At 35.2% G+C, this 21,815-nt stretch overlaps 1 protein-coding gene across 4 annotated transcripts; it reads right to left on the bottom strand.

Annotated features, from left to right (window-relative positions):
- Positions 1–3,772: 3,772 nt before the first annotated feature.
- LOC129001173 (mitochondrial uncoupling protein 4) lies at positions 3,773–16,986 on the bottom strand. 4 transcript variants are annotated; one of them, XM_054428388.1, is made up of 9 exons: positions 16,836–16,986; positions 9,989–10,125; positions 9,564–9,640; positions 9,192–9,379; positions 8,243–8,365; positions 7,511–7,708; positions 4,514–4,606; positions 4,246–4,433; positions 3,773–3,945 (listed from the first exon to the last, which is right to left on the bottom strand). In XM_054428388.1, the coding sequence occupies exons 2-8, from the start codon at positions 10,098–10,100 to the stop codon at positions 4,259–4,261; spliced, it is 966 nt and encodes a 321-aa protein (XP_054284363.1). In that variant the 5' UTR covers positions 10,101–10,125; positions 16,836–16,986; the 3' UTR covers positions 3,773–3,945; positions 4,246–4,258. The 4 variants fall into 4 exon arrangements, with proteins under 4 accessions (XP_054284363.1, XP_054284364.1, XP_054284362.1 ...); XM_054428389.1 differs by lacking the exon at positions 16,836–16,986 and adding an exon at positions 15,942–15,987; XM_054428387.1 differs by lacking the exon at positions 16,836–16,986 and adding an exon at positions 12,002–12,231 and having other exon boundaries at positions 4,253–4,433.
- Between the last annotated feature and the right edge of the window lie 4,829 nt (positions 16,987–21,815).

The raw sequence follows: 21,815 nt of genomic DNA, 5'->3' as shown, positions 1-21,815 counted from the left end.
GACTGGACCGACTTGGCGTGACAATCCTATCTGCGAGCGGGGAATGGAGCGAGTTTGGAGGAACGGAGGTTTAGTTTTCCCGCGAATTCCGTCATATCGGCATTTTTTTTATGAATAACGGAATACTGAGATTATAAAATTCAAAAATTCGATATGATTAAGTTGAAAACTTCGATGTTTTTCTCATGAAAATATCGATGTTTTTGAACCGATGGTTTTGCAGCATCGATGGTGATAGTTCGATGTTGCTATCGATGGTAACATCGATGGTGATCTATCGATGTCCGAACACTAATCCGCAGTAGTATCCTAATAATTAGACCAATTCGTTAATTACGAGGAAAAAATGTGGTTCGGATTCCACAATAAACTGTAGGTCCCTTAGTTGCCATTAGCTGTATGGGCTATTAATTAACAGCTGTGTCTAAGGAACATGTCGGCCTTAGTCACTAACAAGACTACAAGATCGCGCCACTCATCCTACACTCATCCTTCACTCATATTTGGGTTAAAATACGCACATAGTGGCGTCTCCATCTTAAATAATTGATAATTGATGCATAGAATGGTAACGTCTGAATAAAAATACAACAATCTACAACAATTGGTACAACTTTAATCTAAGAAAATATTTACAAAGATACATTATCTTACTACATTACAATAATTTGACTATACATTTGCAACGCTTTGCGTTCAATACCTTACTGGTAACATGTTGAAATTACACATTAGATGCCTTTGATATTAAAATCAGATGTTAGATTTCAAGTTTAAATACATTATTATGAACATAATGTTTGAGGTAAAACATGTACTATTTTGTGGACAATGAAGGAGGACTTGTCTATTCTACAATGCCGTCCATTGCCAGCCCATCGGAGCTGTTACCTTACTAAGTCTTCATCTAAATACAATAACTAAATTAAACTGTAATGCAATTAAATAAATACAACTCTAAACACACATTAGTAAGTTAAATACTAATGAACTATTAACATTGACTTCGATTTTGAGCTGTAATTAAAAATGTGACACAGTGAACAATAATCGTTATTTGGGTGCTGTGTATGCATTTTGCAGGGAATTATAAGACAACAAAACATTAAATTTCATTTTTGAATAACAAACAATTATTTGGTGGAAACTAAAATATGTCATCTTAACAAAACACGTTTTTCTTATTTAAATTAGTAAAATACATAAACCCTAGAATTGCTACAGAGGTTTATCTTTAATAATTTAAAAGAATAGTTAACTTTGAAATAATTATAAAATTAACAGTATCAGCAATCTGACACATACTTTCTCCCATTAGCATGTCAACAACCCTTATCATCAAGGGTAGTGGGGGTAACAAAGATATTTCATGGGGGAAATCACAAAAGTAGCAATAGCATTTGAAATGTAACTTTTAAATCGATATGGCTTGTAACAACTTGTTTTAGTGTGAAAAGGACTATAACATAAAAATGTAACTTAAAACTCGACAATACTTTACTTTTCCGTTTTGACAAAAACAATACTTTCTCCATATACTATGTACAAGGGTATACAGACAAATTTATGCTTGGGTTGCGATAAATTGGACTCATAAACAACACAACCAAACTTACACTCACAACCATCAATATGAGTTTGACAGTTAGACATGACATTCACTGCAACCTGGGAGTCGAGTTTGGAACTACAGTAGACTCCCTCTTATCAGGACTCCTCGGGGCAGGGGCCAGTCTGGATAACGGGTTTTCCGTTTAAACCGACGTCCCCCAAAACTTGTTAAAACGGACTGTTTACTGTGATATTCGACTTAAATTTTGGAGAGCATTGTATTTAGACACGTGATCACTGGTCTCAAATCATTACTACGAGAACAGTCGTTTCAGTACTGCCCACTTCCTGCCGATCTAGTCCGGTTAAACCTATGTGCTGATAAAAATTGTCCGGTTAAAGAGATGTCATTTCCACCGAGTGTAGTCCGTCTGGTTAAAACGATATATGGCGCACACTATGCTTATTGCTTGGGCTTGAGGTTGACCCAAAATGAATGCAAGTCATATAATCAATATACAAATTAGCAGTCTAGAAGACAGCACTGCAGATAGGTAGGAGAGACCCTCCAAAATAAATGTTAAACGGCTTGAGTAGAAGTTGCCCTGATATTTAAATAATAAAAAATTAAAATAATGGTTTCTAGGTGGTACCTATTGGTATTTTTATTGAAAATTTCCCATATAGGTAAACAGCTATTACCGTGGTTCTCATGGTGGACCTGGACCCGGGACCAATTTATCTTTTGTTTTGAGGTCCCCAGAGGCTAAAAACACCATACATAAATAAAACATAGATTTCATATATATATATATGTGTGTGTGAGTGTGTGTGTGTGATCGTAAGCGCAATAACTCGAGCAAAAATGGTCCGATTTTGATCAAATTTGGTACAAACGTGTAAAGGTAAAGCTATGTTTATTTGAACGAATTCGCGAACCAGCATGGTTGGACTTAAGGAATGGGCTTTCCTATTTTTTATCCCAAAACAAAGTTTCACAATTTCTTTCTAAACCATTTTATAGAGCTTAAAAAGACCAACAATTAAGTATATTGAAGCATTATTATGCGTTGTTATAGAAAATTAGTTATCTGTCGTAGTTTCTTATTTATGAACATATCTTGAAGTTATCTGTCGTAGTTTGCTTATTTATGAACATATTTTGATAAAATTTAGTAATTTACTGAACTAACATTTTACTAAATAAACACTCAATAACCTCCTCTGTAGCTGCAAACCTATGTACTCGTTAAACTAATGTTATTTAAATAGGGAACAAAACTGACCTTTTTAAGAAGACATTTTAGAGAAAAATATCATCGAGCAAATGTAAATTTGCTCTGTATGCAGGCTTGCTGCAGAAGGAGTATTTACTCATCCTTACTATGTGAGTGTCCACCATAAAAATATGTAGCGATTCCAGGGAAGGAAAGTGGTACAGATAAAATATTCAAAACACCAAGACCAAACTAAACAGCCTTTTAAGTTATAACAAAAAAGTAACCCTCGATAATATCAAGAATAGCCACCTGCAAGGTGAAGTTGTAATATAAAACAATCCTTTTGGCATTCAAAACATTCACTGTGATAAATAGGCTATATATACCACTTCCATTTAGTATAATCAGCATCAAACCCTTTAACATAACAGTTTAGGGCACAAGAAATGGGGAAGAGGGATTTATATAATTCTCCCCAGATACACACATTCTGAGATGATGGGAATGAGTAAGATATTATTGAGTTGTCTTCAGTCACATTTAGCGTAAACTGAGCGTAAACAAACATCAGTTTACTAGTTTGGTTCATGAAATGAGTTACAGTATGATTGAATTACTTGCTACTCTATGAGAGTTGCAAGTATGATACCCTGTAAAATATAAATATTCTTTTGTTGATGGACAATTTATCTCTGAAACCAATACATATCAGCCTCGGGGATGGTTATTATTGTATATGTGCAAAAAAATTTCCACAACAAAAATGCTTTGTAATATCCTTGCATTATTAATCTTTGGCAAAAATGTCAACAAGTAATCAATTAATAGCTTAATGGCATTTGACATTTGTACACATACCATTTCTTGTGCAGGGGAAATGATTCCATCAAACAAAAAGTTCTCTGAATCGCTAAAATCAAACTTGACTTGATTACACTTCAGCTAGAAAGTTTCTAGCTTCTATGTGACTAGATAAAAAACCTACATAAATTGATCAAACATAAAAAATAATAATTACAATTTAAAGGATGCGTTTGAAACAAATTCACAAACTATGCAACTATGTCTTACACACCATATTGTGTATCTATCCTATTAAGAAGCACTTTCATTTGCCTGCTGCTGTGGTCCTCTCTCAAGTGGTAAGTGTAATCAGGAAATTCAGTCTTTGACCCTGAAAGCAGACAATCAGTTGGACATGTATATGATAGAATCAACAATATTTTTTTTCAATGTTAGATGTTTTTGTTCATTGGTTCCATAGGATCTATCCTTGACTGTATTTATGTTGCACTTGAAGATGGACTCTAAAACAGTAGTCTGAAAATATAGTAGTGTTACTTACTACTAACCTAGGATCACACAGCGGAGCAAGGTAGCCTAATATGAGACATTTATAAAAAATAATCTATTACCAAGGTAACACTTATCCTTATAAGTGGTAAGGTGACACTTATCCTTATAGTATGCCCACCTCTAACCTGTAGTTAGAACGCGGTGGCGCCCAACGTGTTGCGTATCTGCTCGAAGCTGAGCCAGAATGTAAGTGACCAAGGAGCCATGCGTATCCACACAGGCAGGAACCCCTTGTACAGAGCCAGGGCGCCCTCGTTGTGAACAGTCTTCAACAGACAATCCCAGGAGCTGCGGTATAGAAGTCCTCTGAAACACCAAGTCATCAAACTATGTTGCAATGGTACCTGACAATGTAAAGATGAGCCCAAAAAGTATTGAAAAGTTACCTGCCGTTAGCATCTGTCGGCTGGTTCATAATCCTTGTTTTGACCACGTCTGCAGGAGTTCCCATGGTAGCTGCCACTAGACCAGCACATGCACTGCAAAATGATAAATCAGGTCACTTAACTTTCACAGAGGAAATTGCTTTCATCTTCCATCCATATTTTTGTCTATTTACAAGAATTTATCATTTATATACATAGTTGCAAATCAATTATTTTGGGGAAGTTACAATATACAAACTGTTATATTTTTATTTTTTACACTAGCATTTATGGTAAATGGTCAATTGCAGGGTGTCTACTACATTCTGGATAAAAAATTCATGGACAATTCCCGTACATTTAAGGACCTTTGTCGGTGTGATTACAGAATAATATTCCTGATTTCTCAAACTGTATTAATCTTGTTCTTCATTGTAGTTGTTCCAGAGAGAAAAGTAAATAATAATAGACAAGAATTAAATTTCAAAATAGAAACTTATTGAAAGTAAACAAACATATACTTTAGGTACAGCTTTTATAGTGTAACAGAAAAACGCAATCATTGTCTCCTGCAATAGCGACAAAATCCTAAATATCTCCATCGGTCACGGAAACATCATAACATAGCTTATCCGATCCAGGCGGATTAATTTGGCATTATTCGCCCTGGCACAACGTTAGGTTCTCGACTACTTTTGGAAAAAAAATCTTTAATGCATAATGAATATATTATTGTAACTCAGTTCTAGGTACAAAATCGGTATGGTAAGCGGCTACCAGTAAGCACAGAGTAAGATTATTGTCTTTTCATCTGCAAAGTTAATATCGACACATAGCAATCATTAGTTTATCTTAGGCTCAACTACATTTTCTTAGTATATTTTACAGCACTTTCAAAGAATCAAAATACCCAGGCCTAGGCCTAATTATTTAGGAGGGCCTATATAAACTGAGTAACAAACAATGAGGTTATAATATCAGCAAAGTCACTACAATAGGCCTATCATCATTCTAGTTCATAAGATTTAGATTGCTTAAAGCATACAACGCAATAAATAAAGATGGGAAATAAAAAAAATTGAAACCTGACCGCCGGCAATGTACAAAGATACAGAAAATGCAATGACATAATTTGAAACCAAGTAGGCCTACGTAGTGATAACAATTTAATGCAAACAACAATGCTTTTGGTTTTGTCAATTGAAAGATAAAATATCCATAAAAAAGGGTTTAACTTACAAAATAAGACTGTAGATTAGTTACATGTTTTATATAAAACCATAAACAGTTTTATGGCACTAGGCAATGGCCAGCGGCAAATTACAAGTAAGAAGTGAAATTTAACAGCCATTATAAAACTATTATTTCCATGATAAAATATGTTTGGGATCTAATAATGATTACCCTAGTAATAAATAAAGGAATAAAAGTGATACAACTTTTATGAGCTAAACTACTACTGAGTCAACAATTCTTGGAAGTACTTGACTTGACACTTGATTGTCGTGATAAAATATTAATGGGTTTGAGACTGCTAATGGGGTTTTTATTGTATAATTACTCTAGTAATAAATTATGAAAATGTAAACAAACATCTGATAAACCTTTTATGTGCTCCTAACCAACTAGCGATCGATAAAATTATGACCCATTAAAAATTTAAGGACATAGTCTGGCATTTAAGGACAATTCCCGTACATTTCATGGCCAGTAAAAAATTAAGTACAATTCCCGGTTTTCCCGGATGGTAGACACCCTGAATTGGCAAATGACGTATGACATACAAATGACACTTTCATCACTACTGGCTATGAAATGAAATGGGTTTATTGTCTTGTGAATTTATACAAATTATTGACAATGTCATAAAACTGCTAAAATTAGCATACAGTATACTCCCTCTTATCTGGACACCTTTTAACCGGACATCGGTTTGACCGGACTACACTCGGTAGAAATCTCTTTATCCGGACTAGATTGGTAGGAAGTGAGCGGTACTGAAATGACTGTTCTTGTTGGAAAGATTTGAGACCAGTGATTATGTGTCTAAATACAATACTCTCCTAATTTTAAGTCAAGTACTGTATGGAGTATGTATTAAAACGGTCCGTTTTAATGAGATTTTGGGGACGTCGGTTTAACCGGAATAACCGTTATCAGGACTGGCCTCGGTCCCGAGGAGTCCGGATAAGAGGGAGTCTACTGTAGTCCGTTAATGAATACAATATACTATACACAAGGAGATATGTTACAATAGATATTTTAATAAATATTACAACCAAATAATCTTATTGTTAAGAAAAAGTCAAGGCATTTGGAATAACGGAAGTTATTAAACTCCATAACCAACTAAATCCAACAGTAATTTGGTAAATTTGCTGGCTCTACTTAAAAATGTAAATGTATAAAAGGCATATCAAAAAAATCTTTTAGAGAATAAAAAGGGTTGTTCAAAAGCCATTTGCAGAAATTGGTTCATAACATGAGTTACTTGACACGTTGACAGAGAACACCTGAGCAAGTTACTTGATAGGGAACGTATTAGTAATTTTGTAATGACTAAAAAAATAACATAAACCAACAGAATGTGTTGTAATAACGCTTGTTCATGTGAAACAACAACAATTACTGGGTTCGGATTTGGAAATATACTGAGCGCTAGCAGCAGTGCTCGATTTGTAAAGAATGAGGTGCCGGAGCTGTAACCTATTTAATGTGATTAGTACCTACTTATGACAATATTTTTATCTTTCCAAAAGAGAGGTAGATACTCCGTTCTGCCGCGTTCCCCCACAAATCGAGCCTTGGGTATCAGATAGGTTTTTCTAACTATAACTTGTGTCAAAATACCACCAACAGGTAAAAAAATTCAATAGAAATCTTAAATATCTGAATCAACAGGGACTGGGCCCAATCCGGATAGTTAAAGATCCACATAATTGAATTTAACAAGAAAAAAGGTAAAGAACATAGTGACATCATGCAGGTGACTGTTTGCCATGATCATAGTAGGCCTACCTGGATAACATGTGTACCAGATGACTGTCCGGCAGACTCGTGTGACTCAGTATGAACTGCTTGGCTGTGTCGTATGTAGTCAAATCCCCAAGGTTGACTAGTGCTGCTCTCTGCATGTTAGGGATGGAACCCTTCCACAGACCTCTCACTCCTCCCACGGACACTATTTTTTGGAACGCATCCACCATCCCGTGCACTCTAGTCACAAACACTAATGTTACACCACAGTTGATATAAAATAAACATTTAATTGAAAATTTTCATTTTGTGAATAAATGAATTTGTTTCCCATAATACACAGCAAACATTTATTACTTAAATAATCACTGAGATTTTTTTTTATGTTTTTCAAGTAGTGTGGCATAATCGCAGCCTAAAACACTGACCACTGGTCAGGCCTAATTGCCTACCACATAACCTACCACTTACTTACCACTGGCAAACCTAAATCACAAGCATAGTAGTTCTGAGCTATACACTTATGTTGCAGTGTGTGATAAGTACAGTTCTGAGCAAAGGCCCTTTAATTTTGAACTATTGAAATTTGGTAGTTTCCATCACTGAATGAGAGGAATAATGAAAAATTTGGAACAATAGTGAAATGGACAAGGATATTTTGGGGGAATCAACAAAGATTCTAGTATGTATCCAGATCTGACCCAACTCAAGGTTTATATTTGAATGGTCAATTTTTTCAGTAGGTTTCAGTTCAGATGTGGAAGGTTGACTCACCTCGGTGGTTTCCCCATCAGTCTGCGCTTGCCTTCCATCTGTATCTGAACCTTGATGAGGTCCGTCGGGCTGGCGATGAACTGAGCCAAGGCTCCAGACGTCACTCCGGCGATTGCTGACTTCCTAACAGGCAAAAAAACCGTTACCAACCCATCTACCTCCTGAGTAACACTGTTATAGAACTGTAGAATTACAGTGTATAGAATATAGATCACTGTTATAAAATACAGTGGGTGTGTTGACATAAACTACCAGCCAATTGGAGGAGGGCCTTTTTGAGATACGGAGGAATGTTTGTGTGACAACATGGTAGAAACAATAGTTTACACCATCTTACAAACCGTAAATCAAATAGTTAATGTCTGCCCTTTAAACGTTTTTCTTAGATTATTTTGCTCAGTCTGCATACTGGTGAGAATGTACTTGAGAACTTACTTTTAGCACTAGGTTTTAAGGATTTTTGTTAGGATAAAAAGTCTTAAGACCTAGGCCATTGTTCTCTAATTGTGTTATATTTTTAACTTCTTACTGATAACTCACTGAATGTTTTGTGGGTTCAGCTAAATGGAAGGGAATCTTCTATAATTGTCAGGTATGTCATATCAAATGTACTTCAGACCTGTATAAATTACACTTTTGCTAGCAGGATAAAGATGCACACAATATTTTCCCTCTCTCTCCGTACTACACCCCAGTTGTCTGTGTGCTGAAAGATATTATTAACTCGGTCACAAAATTTAGGCGGTTTTAGGGGAAGAAATTTATCCCCTCCACTTGATCCTACCTTTGAAATTATAGCTTAACAGCTGAGGTTTGCCGAAAAGTCAATCAGGTGCAACATTAAACATTAAACAAAAAATTGTGGGTAACCTCCCCTCAAACCGCCTAAATTTTGTGAACAGACTATATTCACTTATTTTGACGGATGGCATGATACAGTGACAAGTACCATATAGGGAAGGTACCGTTGCTGTTCTTCTTGAGCACATTGTCACGTATCCGCTCGTAAGCCACAATGCGTATGCCGCTGTACACTACGTGTCTGTAGATGGCCGGAGTCACCCCCCTCCAAAGATTGGTAGTCCCCTCCTCCCTGGCGATACCCAGCGCCGTCTTGAGCATCCCACGGTATGCTGCCTGGTGTGCAACACATATTATTAGTAACAACACACAGAGATAAAATTTTTTGTGAAACAACAGTAGCTTGGTTAAACAAAAATTCAGATAGTTTGGGCTCAGATAACAATGCGGCTCTACTGTACAACATTTGATTAGAAGTTTCATATGGAGAGTATTAATATAGTTAATGATAGCAACTCACACGAGAAGCTCCATTGTTTGCTGCCTTCTCGCCTTGAATCTGTAGCCTGGTCTTGGTCAGGTCAAGCGGATATGTCACTGCAACATGAAATTAACATTCATCGGCAAAACTACAACACATTTAGTAAAGTTATCAGTGATATCTAGTTCGGACTACCTACCAACCAGGATTAATCAAGCCTAAACTAAGGTTTATTGTTTTTAAACGTGCAAAAGAATCATACACAAGTGTTGAATTACAACACAGGTATTTAATAATATTGCTAAGTTTACCGAGTGCAAAGTAACAATGGGTTTGAAAGGTGAAGTCACAGCATTTTTGCTTAAGTTTCTGAGTACTAGAACCGATTTTTCAAAGTACAATTTAAAACCATCAAATAATGGTTTTTTTTACATTTTATTGATTAAGTTATAATGAAAACTCACACATCTCTGCTATACTGGCAGCCACCACGGAGACCAGGTAGGTACACCAGAATGTGTCTGCATAGTTGTAAGGTGCAGGTTTGGGTGGTGGTATGGCAGTGGGGATGACCATCTTTCCCCCGCTATTCCATTCCCGTCTGTCAATCAAATCATGTAATAAAAAGTCAATATCAAGCTACCTTAGAACCTCTTATAGCACTTGCCATTGTTATACAGATACACAAATTTCTGGAGGGCTTAGATAGGATCATAACACAGTCACAACACAAAATATTTCAAATAGCTATGAAATCATATGATGACAAGCATCAGAGGAGCAAAAGCAAAGGTGAAGAATAGTAGTTACACAATGATTGCGTAGATATAGTGTTAACAACTTGAGTAGAAAAATGTAAGGTACAAGACTTGATGAGTGCCTTAAAAACTTCTACGTGAGTCGTGAAGACTATTTACGCAAGTTGCGTACACTACTTTACCTACGATAGTGTTTTACTAAAATCACTACTCATAACTTCTAGAGGTTATGTTTTCGTTTATAACCTCTCATTGCCACTGACAATGCAACGAAACATTGTACCTACTGGTGCATACTAATTGCACCAATCAACAATTAAATTGGCCTGAACGAACAGCTGATTAGTTGGAAGTTTGAATCATTACAATTTTACTTCTTTTCTCTCAATCCTTGAACCTCATTGGTCCGTTACCTGTGTTGTTAATTAAAACTATTCTGTTATGTAAGTAAACAATGCTGTTATTTGAAACTTTTCAATTCTAAGAACTGAACTGGAATGGCTACTTTAAAAAATGGTTGTTGGTAAAGATATAAAAACACTCTTAACCTAACCTAAAACAATATTTAAAGTCAAGAAAATGAAAAGCTTGGACGATAAACTAAATGAGGGGGTTCTACTGTGGTCATGAATTAGGTTTATTTTAGCGTGATACTAAAAATTCAATTTTGTGTAAACGACTTGCTATCAAATTCAAGATGTGTGTCTACTGACTTTACAAAACAGTACAATCACCACTTTAATCCATTAGTTTGTGTTATTGACTCAAAATATAAGTGCCAAGTGGACTTATGTTGGTGATCAATATTTAAACTACATAACTTAATAACAAAATCTGAAAATACATCAGAATTGTTTACTGTCATATCCAACAGTCTTTCCTTATCTTTCCTACATAGTATTTGAATTGTCGATTTTTCTAGTGTACCGCAAGTAAGCCAACAGTTATTTGGCCTAAATATGTTTTTCAATAACTGCATGAATATTTTTGTATTTCTGTTAGAGATATGATTGTTAGCATAGTTTTGTAAATTAATTGATATTAATGGTGATTAATTGTACATATTGTATAAAAAGGATGGATGACAGTAAATAAAAATAAGCCTAACCATAAGGATTCCATAAGGTTTTTTAAAGAGATATCGGTACCGGATGCTGCACTAGATAAGTGTATGTTACTGTTCTATTAGCTACTTCTCAATCAATCAAGAATCAAGAACTTCTACTTATTGAGTGAGTGTAGGTTTTCTGGTTTTCATATTGGTCCGGGTGGTTTTCGCCTCCCTACATGTAATGGTAAATCGCCGCTACTCAATTCTTTCTCCTATGTTATAAGGTTTTTTTTGGAACTCTAACCTCTTTTACAGCTCATTCTCCACACACATGTTGGCATTAGACATATATTCACTGTTTGAACCGTTCTCTGAACATATGTAGGCATACCAATTAGATTCAGAAATAACTGGAAATATTTTTCGTCAGTTATTCCATTCCTCAGGAGTTTTAAGGTTACCTGATTTTATAAACCCCACCTGACCAAGATGAAATTTTAACTCTCAATCTATGGCGCTTCCTCCTAGCAACTCGCCATTGATCAGACCTAATAGTCAGCACAAACATACTGGTAAAATGGGATGGATAGCCCAGACAGTAAATGTTTAAGCTAAGTAACTACATAAACTATAAAGGAACTGGATATTAAACAATTAAAACCTACAACCTTTCATCATCACTTCCGAGATCAGTTGTCCGAATAATCAGCGACCTTTTAGACATGGCAAAACAAAACACTGAAACTTCAATGGCACACAACACTTTCACAGCTGATCAAACCGCAATCAGCTGATACAAGAGTTTTGTTGTCTGAACTTACAATCAATGGGTCAGACTGATAAGGCAAGTGACTGGGCGGGGAGTGAAAATTTAGCATAAACAATCTATTCATAACATTGTGAATGTGCTGTGATGCAATCGGTAAGTGATCAATTAAAATTATCTGGACAAAACTAAATTTAGATAGGCTAAAAAGAGGAAACGTAAAACTAACTCGTGTAATTATTGTGTACATATCCGTTGTGGCTAAAATAGAATTGAGTGATTTGACCTTTGGAAACAAAACCAGTTAAATGGATTATCATTTGTAAGTTTTAGGCAGAGATAAACCGCAACTAGGTTATATCTTGCAGTTATATAATGTTGAAAATGTTTAATTCCTTATCAAAATAGTATTTGTGTAACACTGATAAGAGGTGTTGGCTGAATGCAAAGTTGTGTACTAAATATTATACAATGTATTATATCAACTCGACGATACCGATTAAATTCAATTAACATTAGGCCTAGTTAGAAAACAAAGACCGGTAGACTACTCATGCTTTTTTTTAACTTCATCACGACTCTTATGGTTACAGCTAAAATAATATAAGATGTTACGTATTGAATATTTAGTTTACTAAAGCTTTACTAGGTACAAAACTAAATGCTGTTTCTAAAATTAAAATAAATTAAAAATAAAAGATCGCGCCACTCATCCTACACTCATCTCCATTCATACTTGGCTTAAAATACCTACTATGTATGGTCGCCATTTCATAAAAAAGTAAATTAAAAGTAAAGTAAAGCCGCGTTCACACTGGAATTATGAATTTTATCAACTTTTTAATGTTAAAAGTTATTAACAAATATTAGTAGGCTTTAGTATTTGACTTGTCACTTTTGTTAGCCTATTTACATTTTACTACTTCCACATCCACGCTTCCATGTTAGTTCCCACGACAATGTCAAGTGATTTTAGCAAAGCAGAGGAAACTAAGAAGTTTCTGGGTTAAGCCTCCTGTTAAGGTAAGAACTAGAAGTGGAAGTGACATATTGCAAGATTTAAAAGATGGTGACATAGATTCTTTGTCGAGTGAGTTAAGGTGTGGCAGGAGATTCAAGAATTTCAGATAAATGTCTAGTTTTTAACTTTGAATATTTGATTCAAATGTTGGGTCACCGAGTTTTCATAAAGGACACGAACTATCGGAAAGCAATACTAGTTAAGGAAAATTTAATAAGTTAGTGACATTGCATTTTTTATGTTAATAACATCCAAAATGTGCAGTAAACATTTGTATTAACACATGTTATTACAATCTAGGAAGATCAAGGAATGTTACCGACTCTTGGTGGGTAACAAAATTTTTGTTAGAAACACGGGATTTGCAATAATAACAGGTAATGTTACTGACAAATTAAGTCAAGTTTTCTAAAAGTTATCTACAAATGTTAATAAGAAATTTCATTAACTCTGGTGTAAAAGTGGCTTTACGCTTACAAGTTAGGGTACTTAACATTTTGAGTGCGGCCTATGTTATTTAACTTAGTGCGGGACTGGCGTGCGAGGCAGACTACGTTAAACTTCGTAGCATTCCTAACTCTAAAGTATTGATCCAGTGTGAACTCAGCCTCGCACGGGGAATGTTGCTTGCCGTTTGTTGTGCCAGTTTTAAACTTCAATTTGGTATAATTTGTTTTCAGATCCAACAATTTCATTGGTGGTGGGGACTGTTTCAAATTACTGTAGTGTGGGTTTTTGTCTTGTTTAGTGCTACTATCTGTGGGTTCCTGACGTCACACAGTACATGCCTCTCCTTTAGATGAAACAAAATTTAGACATTTCTGCACACTCAACCACACGGCAGCCTTGTGGTTACTAAGCCAAATCTATCTCATTAATCCTCCTTATTGATACTCCATCTGGGTTGTAGAGTCTAGTTATTCCACCAGGTAACTTGCTCATAAAGGACAATCTTTCACTACCCTACTTGACTCTTTATCTGAGTTTCAGCTCCACAGTGACATCACCATTACAAGATTGTTTCTCATACTTGAATATAACAGTGGATTTGATAATATCTGGGGCACCAACTTGAATTTCCAGTTCCTAATCATTACTGGGCAGTTGCATGCCACCTAAAGTACTACTTTTATGGGCAGGGAGGCCCCCAGCGGCTTGGACTAGCGAGGACCATCTATTCTGATTCTTTGGTCCCTGGAACTTAGGACAGCGGTTCCCAAACTTTTTGGTTGAGCGTTCTACCATTAGGCTACGGTACCTTGGAATTTTGCTTGCGACCCACCTATTAATTAATAATAATGGGTAGGCTATAACAATTTATTATTAAGTTAATTAGGCTAAAAATTTGGGTTTTTCTTTTCCAAGTTCATTTGGCTCTTCTACCCGACCGATTTTCATGATTGAGGTCTCAAAGTGAAGGTATGCGCACACAGATTTCACGTCAAGCATCGGCATACTGTATTAACTTACTCACAAATTTGATTATTTCTCGAATAGATATTAGCCTATATTTATTTCAACGCTGCGGAACAGCATGGGTCTTCTAGTTTATCATTAAAAATGTATTAATATCATCATGTAACTAACACTGAGAAATATAGGTACAACTAAGTTAGTCTAAATGGAAATTGTGAGGAAGATGCTATTGAAAGTACAACATAGTCCAAAACACTATGGTCTAAGAAACTTTCTCAATTATTTGGAAACAAAGTATAGGCATAAGTTACTATTTACAAAAGTCTAAGTTTACATGTGCTTTAAATAACTAACTATGGTGTGAGTTGGGCACTTTCCACACATATCCCGTTCTCTATTTTAATTTACAGTAGCCTAGCCTACGTTATATGGAGGTTTCCCTTTCAGACAAATATGATTTAACGACCCAAATAGACCTATAGGCTAGTTAAAATAAGCCTTCTGATTGATTTTACAACATAAACTCAAGTTTTAAAAATCTAGGAGTATAAAACTTTGTTTCTCCATAGTTTGGCTGACTTAGGGTTTAGAAATAGAAGTGGAAGCCTATTGCTTCAACACGATGAACTTGACCCTTTGTTTTGAACATGAACATCTTCCATGTGAAAGATAATAAGTTAGGCTAATTTTTATGAAGGGAGATAATTTTCGTCCACCCCAAATGCAGCAAAATCATGAACGTCTCTGGTACAGTATCAATAACCTACTTTTATTTCAATATTCTAAGTTAGTGGTACCACCTATCAATAGTGCAGTTCTGATACCTTATGAATACCCAGTAGCCTAGGCCGGCTGCACTTTACTTGACGTCCTACACTCATTCGAATAAAAATATCGATCGATATATCGATAAATCAATTGCTTCATTCGATATATCATTTGGTTAGTTAGGTAAGGTTAACCTAACCTAACTAACCAAACAATATATTGAATAAAAATATCGAATCGAAAAAAAAAACAATCGAATGAGTGTAGGACGTCAAGTAAAGTGCAGCCGCCTAGGCCTACTGGAAGATTAATGGTAGGTATAATAATATCAACAGCCCTTTAGGTATAGGGTTGCATTAAAGATAATTTATGAAAGCTTACATTACAAGTTAGCAGAATTAGTAGAACTCAGTATTCAGCAAGTAGGCAATAGGTACTAAGTTAGGTCCGGCGTCCTAGCAAATTTATGAGATACCTTCGATAACGCATACATTTTAAAGTACGTTAGTAACACATAATTCTAGAACGTAAAATAAACTTTGCAAGTTTCTACAGGCTTCAGGTTTAGTATAAGCATGGACAATTCGTCTATGGTATAAGTAAATTTCTACTAGTGTAAATATAGGTAAATACTAACCAAAATCAACCGATCAGCTGTTTGCTGTTTCATTTCAAAGAGAGCAGAGGATCGTTTTAATAAATTTATACATTTATTTGTGACTAGCTGTGTACCCGTTCTACGCACGGGGATCTTATAATATTAACGGTAGGCTTACTTTTATTTTTACTATCTGATCTCGTTTGCATGGCTCAATCACGTCCTGGTTGAAGTTCGTTCGCTACGCTCACTCACCTGTATGTTGGAGCTCGTTCGCTGCGCTCACTTTCCTTCAGGTTAGCTCGTTCGCTACGCTCACTTGCCTTCAGGTTAGCTCGTTCGCTACGCTCACTCGCCTCCAGGTTGCAAATTAGCTGTTGTCATAAATGTAAAAGAAATAATAGTGCTAGTGCTGCACCCTGTTGGTAATCCTTGTAACTTTAATGCTATTGAACATCACAGAACAGAACCAACTTGTTTAATTGAAACAGCTGTTAAGATTCAATAATTTCATTTCTCATAAGGTTAACATGGGCTTCCAGAAATTCCACGTCAAAAATCGACAAAAACTTGATTTTCAAGGGTTTACTGTTAAATATCTAACTGTCTCATATTCGATGAAATACGTCTAAAACCATCTCATATATGTATAGTATTTGGAAAATAAGTTTCAGGCGGGACAGTGCTATAGTTATTGAGGAGTAGTTGTAATAAAGTGCGTATTTTAGCGTTACCAAGAGAATGACAGATAGACAGACAGACAGACAGACAGACAGACAGACAGAAATTGAGATAAGGTTTGATTCGGTTTCTCTGACCTATGAAATGTAAAAATAACCAAAAAGTTCATTATTCTAAGCAATGTACAGACAAAACTCTAATTTTATTTATATAGAAATGGTAAAAATAACAAAAGGGAAGTGGAATACTTACATGGAATATATTATTAAGGAACTAACGACTTAATTGCTGTCATCGATTCTGGGATTTCCTTTAACTACCTTGTTTGTCACTTCATGACAAATTACACTGTCATTGTGATTCTGCTCACCCTGCTTAAGTGCTTTGTTTGAAGAATGAAGATTGAAGATTGAAGACGTTGTCGGTTGTCGTCTATTTTGTTGTGTTGTGAGTTTGTGGTGACAGGTATACATGACACTTTGGATTGGTCAAGTCATCGACTATGGAATAGAATTAGATTGTTTTTTTTTTCATTTTCGATTTGGATCGTTCCTGCCTCAAAACTCCAGTTTCTGGTTCTTAGCATGGAACCTTATGTTTATGATGGGGATGCGGAATACTATCCCCCAAAAAACTACCCCCCCCCCAGGTGAAACGTCACGTCACAAAATCTGCTAACTAACCAATATGGAAGCCGTGTCCGCGACTGGAATACTAACCCCCTAGACAAATCATGCTATGTAATTTTAATTTTAATTCGAGTAATTCCGTTGGATAACAGAAAAGGCATGTGGTGAATATAAAACAGATTTTCGAAATGTTACAGCAAGTTTGGTTGGTTAGGTTAGCCTAGGTTAGATTAGAACTGTTTGACAACTAAATTTGAGTGTCCGTGACTGGAAAACTGTCCCCCCCCCGGTCTCTGACGACAATATGACGTAGGAACCTGCTTGGGGGGTAGTTTTCCGGGGGGCAGTCTTCCGGCGACCCTTTATGATCTATACCGGTATTTTTCTAGTATTCATAATAAACCGATTTTAAAACATGGTTGAAAAATGTCCATTTCAAAGCTTTTGTAACACTGTATAACCATTGGCATTTATGAAGGGATGAACCATTCTTGTTTCAAATTTGCCGTAGACTATCTTTGTACTGTAGTTTGTAGTTGTATTTTGCAATACAATTTTTCAAATTTAAACCCCCCCCCACCCTCTTCCAAAAAACTACGCCACAAAATGGAAAATGGTGTAACTTTTTACCATACAATGACTTAGGGACTATAATTGATCAGTTTGGAATCAAAAGTTAGCTTTCACTTTGGATGTAAGGTGGTTTTATTAGGCTGTGTTTTGGCTATTTAATTGCACTAGACCATGCTAATGCTTGGTAAAGTGACTATCTTATCCAATGAATTTTGGAGCTTTTGTCCCCAGTGAAGCACTGTGACAAAATGTTTTGATTTGGGGGGGGGGGTTGTTGAGAGATTGCAGTAAAATGTTTTGTAGTATATGCATAATAAAGGTATGGATGAAGTATAATATAATATGGTGTTTATTTATTCTATGGTAAAGTTAGCAGGTCTCAAGAAAAGAGAATCTATTTCAAATCCAATCCCAGTGTCAGTTACAAACAAGCAAAATAATTAGACAGGATGTTCTGACCATATCAATATAAATAAACTAGTATATAATTATAAATACCGCAGGCGCAGCAAACCTGCAAACTAAGCGAATTTAGACTAAGAGGATTAAATCGTCTGATTGGATTTCTACAAAAACATTTCCATAAACAAGATATTTATTCCCCTTTTAAAATATATTAGATTTAAGGAGTAATTTCTTTTTCTCCATAAAAATAACATGGGAATCTAACATGTACAGTATGTAACTTTCTCAGTAGTGTTTAACTTTACAACATCAACAAGGCTTCAATATTATACAAAATTATTTGTTTTTAGCAAAAATTTCCCTGTAAAACATTTTCTTTTTTCATGCTCTCTTTCATTTGATATGTCACAAGTGGTACCTTGCTATTTAACAAAATTAAGTTGGGGGCAGGGGAGGAAAGGGGGGGAATGTGAATGTAACGTTGAATTAAAAAAAATTGGGCCCCCTACGTCAATAGATGATTCCCGCAAACTATTTCTATCTATTGCGGTTTTTACATAAATATAGATGCAAGTTAAAAAAAAAACACCCTGTATAGGCCTATTGATAAAATTTGGCAAATTTATTTATTTCATCCTTATACTATTGAAGTATGGTCAAACAAAACTTTTTACCTTCCCCGTAGCAGCAAACCTAAGCACTCATTAAATCTAATGTTATTTAAATAGGGAATAAATATGTCTTCTTTATGGAAATATTTTAGTAAAAATGTAACATTCGCCTATTGGGTCTGATGATGAATGGAGTGTCCAATCGAAATTGATTACCACTTACCATCTTTTTTAGCGAATTTCCCTATAGGGAATAAGCTATTACCGTAGGTCTCATGGTAAGACTTAGTCCCGGGACCGATTTACTTTTTCATTTTGATGTTCCTAGAAGCCAAAAACACCATCCGTTCAAATTCATATATATATATATATATATATATATATATATATATATATTTATATTTTTATATATTTATATATATATATATATGTGTCCGTCAGCACGATAACTCGAGCAAAAATGGTCCGATTTCGATGAAATTTGGTACAAACGTGGTACCTACGTTTATTCAAACGAGTTCGCGAGCCAGCATGATCGGACCATGGAAACGGGGTTTTATGGGGTAAAAATTGGTTTTTCTCATTTTTGACCCTCAAAACATAAAATTTCCCAAATTTCTTCAAGACCATTTTGAAGAGCTTAAAAAAACAAATAATTCAGTATATTGAAGTGTTTTTGTATGGTTATTGGTTACGGAGAAAATTATAAATTAAAAATTCCCATGTTATTCTTATGGAGAATAAGTAAACTTTTGTAGTTTGCTTGTTTATGCATATATTTGGATCAAACTTGGCCAATCGATTTATTTTATACTAAGCTGTTAATATTTTACTGAAAAACTCACTTTATTACCCTGTAGGCAGCAAACCTAGGTACTCGTTAAACCTAATGTTATTTGAATAGATTTAATTTAATTGAAAATCAAATCAGGCAAATGGAAATTCGCTTAGTCTGCAGGTTTGCTGCGGCGGGGGTTTGTATATTTACTGTCTTGTGAGTAACAGTATAAGCGTAAATATATGTTTTAAGTGTTATAAGACGTTTCTTTTATTTACTTTCCGTAAAAATGTAATCAGACAAGTTGAAATTTGCTTAGTCTGCAGGTTTGCTGCGGCGGGGGTATTTATGCTTCACACGAAGGTTGTATTTAAAATCGGACATTTCCATGGTTTAAGGGTAAATATGGGGAAAACCATAATTTGGAAAACCAACTTTATGGTAAGCTGTTGATTACGATAAACAATAAACCAATAACAAAAATAGAATATTTTATTTTAATTAATACCAGTGGATAAACAATGTTATGTTGTTTATTCATTAGGTGTATAAATATATAAGCTTTGACTATTACAACAAACTTCAGTATCCAATACACAATATAATGATATGTTTTAGCATGGATAAAACATACTCGGTTTAGGTGTACCATGACGTGAGTCCATCTGTCTATACAGCTGTCCATGTGAAAAGAATGCCATTTTATAAATTTTAACCAGCAGTCAGGGATGCCCTTGTGCCTTATTAATGGTGATTGCGAGAGCAAGACGCAAAGGAAATTGCAGTCGCTTGAAATCAAAGGGTAATTCGGATGAAATCATCAATATTTCTTGGGATCAAAACTATTTCCCCTTTGAACTTGTTAACCACTGATGATTGTTGCTTCGATTAAGTTTCATTTCATTTTTTTAATCGTCAGTCTGGTTCCGTTGCACAGCTTGGGTGAATTTAAGTTTCATTAGCATTATTATTGGAGTTCCTTCTTTTAATGAAGTAAGTGTGGTGCCATTCCTAAAACGAAAATGTAAATTGGTCCTGGGTCCAGGTCTTACCATTGAGTACTACGGTAATAGCTTATTCCCTATATGGGAAATTTGCTGATAAAAATTGGGCATTTTCATGTTTTAGGGGCAAAAATTTGGAAAAAACAAAATTTTAAAAATGTAAAAAATCCCCAACAACACTTTGTTCCTATGACCCAATCTTCTGGTTCACAAACTCATTCAAGTTTATCCAGCCAAGTGTTATCAAAATTGGACCAAAATTACTCAAATAATTGCGTCCACAGATGTAGCCTCTGGGGACATCAAAATGAGTAAATCAGTCCAGGGTCTAGGTCTTACCACAGTAATAGCTACTTCCCTATAGGGAGATTAGCTAAAACAATGGAGGTAGGTAGTTGGTTAGATGACAATCTTTACCTGAAAACCTCTTTTCAACCTTGAAACTCATCAACTTATGACATTTGGCACTCTTTGTGAAAGTGTATTATTTTTTAAATGTATAAATGAGGAGAGTTGTTTTGCAAAATGAAAGTAGTCACTGTAATGAGAAATACTACAATAATAATGTGAATTACTTATTCAGCAAACAACTTTCCCATAAACATAATTTTTAAGCCTTTTGATTTTCAGCAGCAATACTGTAGACGAGAAGCTACAGTATTTTCAAAATCTGATACTGAAGCTTGTTGATTGTTTTGCAACTCTCGATCATTTTAAGTTCCCGACTTCGTCTCAAACTTTAAAACTATCTCGAGCCGGCCAAACCTCACTTTTGGCCCTAGGTACAAAATATACTATTACACGCTCCGGTGTAATGGCAAAAATATTTCATTGATACACTGAAATCTTCTTTCTTTTCAGTGTATCAATGAAATATTTTTGCCATTACACCGGAGCGTGTAATAGTATATTTTGTACCTAGGGCCGAAAGTGAGGTTTGGCCGGCTCGAGATAGTTTTAAAGTTTGAGACGAAGTCGGGAACTTAAAATGATCGAGAGTTGCAAAACAATTTCGGTCCATGGTACGAACGCTATTTTTCACCACACCATACCCTATTACCACTATTCACCACAATAATAATGTACACAGATAGTCAACACAACTACAACTTTCAGGTTATGTGAAGAAATAATTTGAGGAATCAGAAAAAATTATTATAAATAGTTGCTAGGCAGCGGTGAAAATTTAAAAAAAATTCTATTACTTATTGTGTATTTAATATGCATTTCAT

Source organism: Macrosteles quadrilineatus, unplaced genomic scaffold (assembly GCF_028750875.1).
Source record: "Macrosteles quadrilineatus isolate MER2022 unplaced genomic scaffold, UCM_ALF_1.0 Scaffold_8__2_contigs__length_117827958, whole genome shotgun sequence".
Lineage (NCBI taxonomy): Eukaryota > Metazoa > Arthropoda > Insecta > Hemiptera > Cicadellidae > Macrosteles > Macrosteles quadrilineatus.
This window is presented reverse-complemented; position numbering and strand designations above follow the sequence as displayed.

What these genes read in the sequence shown, in the direction of transcription:
- LOC129001173 (XM_054428387.1), bottom strand. Translation starts at nt 12,057, where the DNA reads ATGTCTAAAAGGTCGCTGATTATTCGGACAACTGATCTCGGAAGTGAT. An exon ending in AACGGTACCTTCCCTATATG is followed by an intron (nt 8,366 to 9,191) that starts GTACTTGTCACT and finishes TTTGCCTGTTAG; the next exon opens with GAAGTCAGCAATCGCCGGAG. An exon ending in CCGACAGATGCTAACGGCAG is followed by an intron (nt 4,434 to 4,513) that starts GTAACTTTTCAA and finishes TTGGTGTTTCAG; the next exon opens with AGGACTTCTATACCGCAGCT.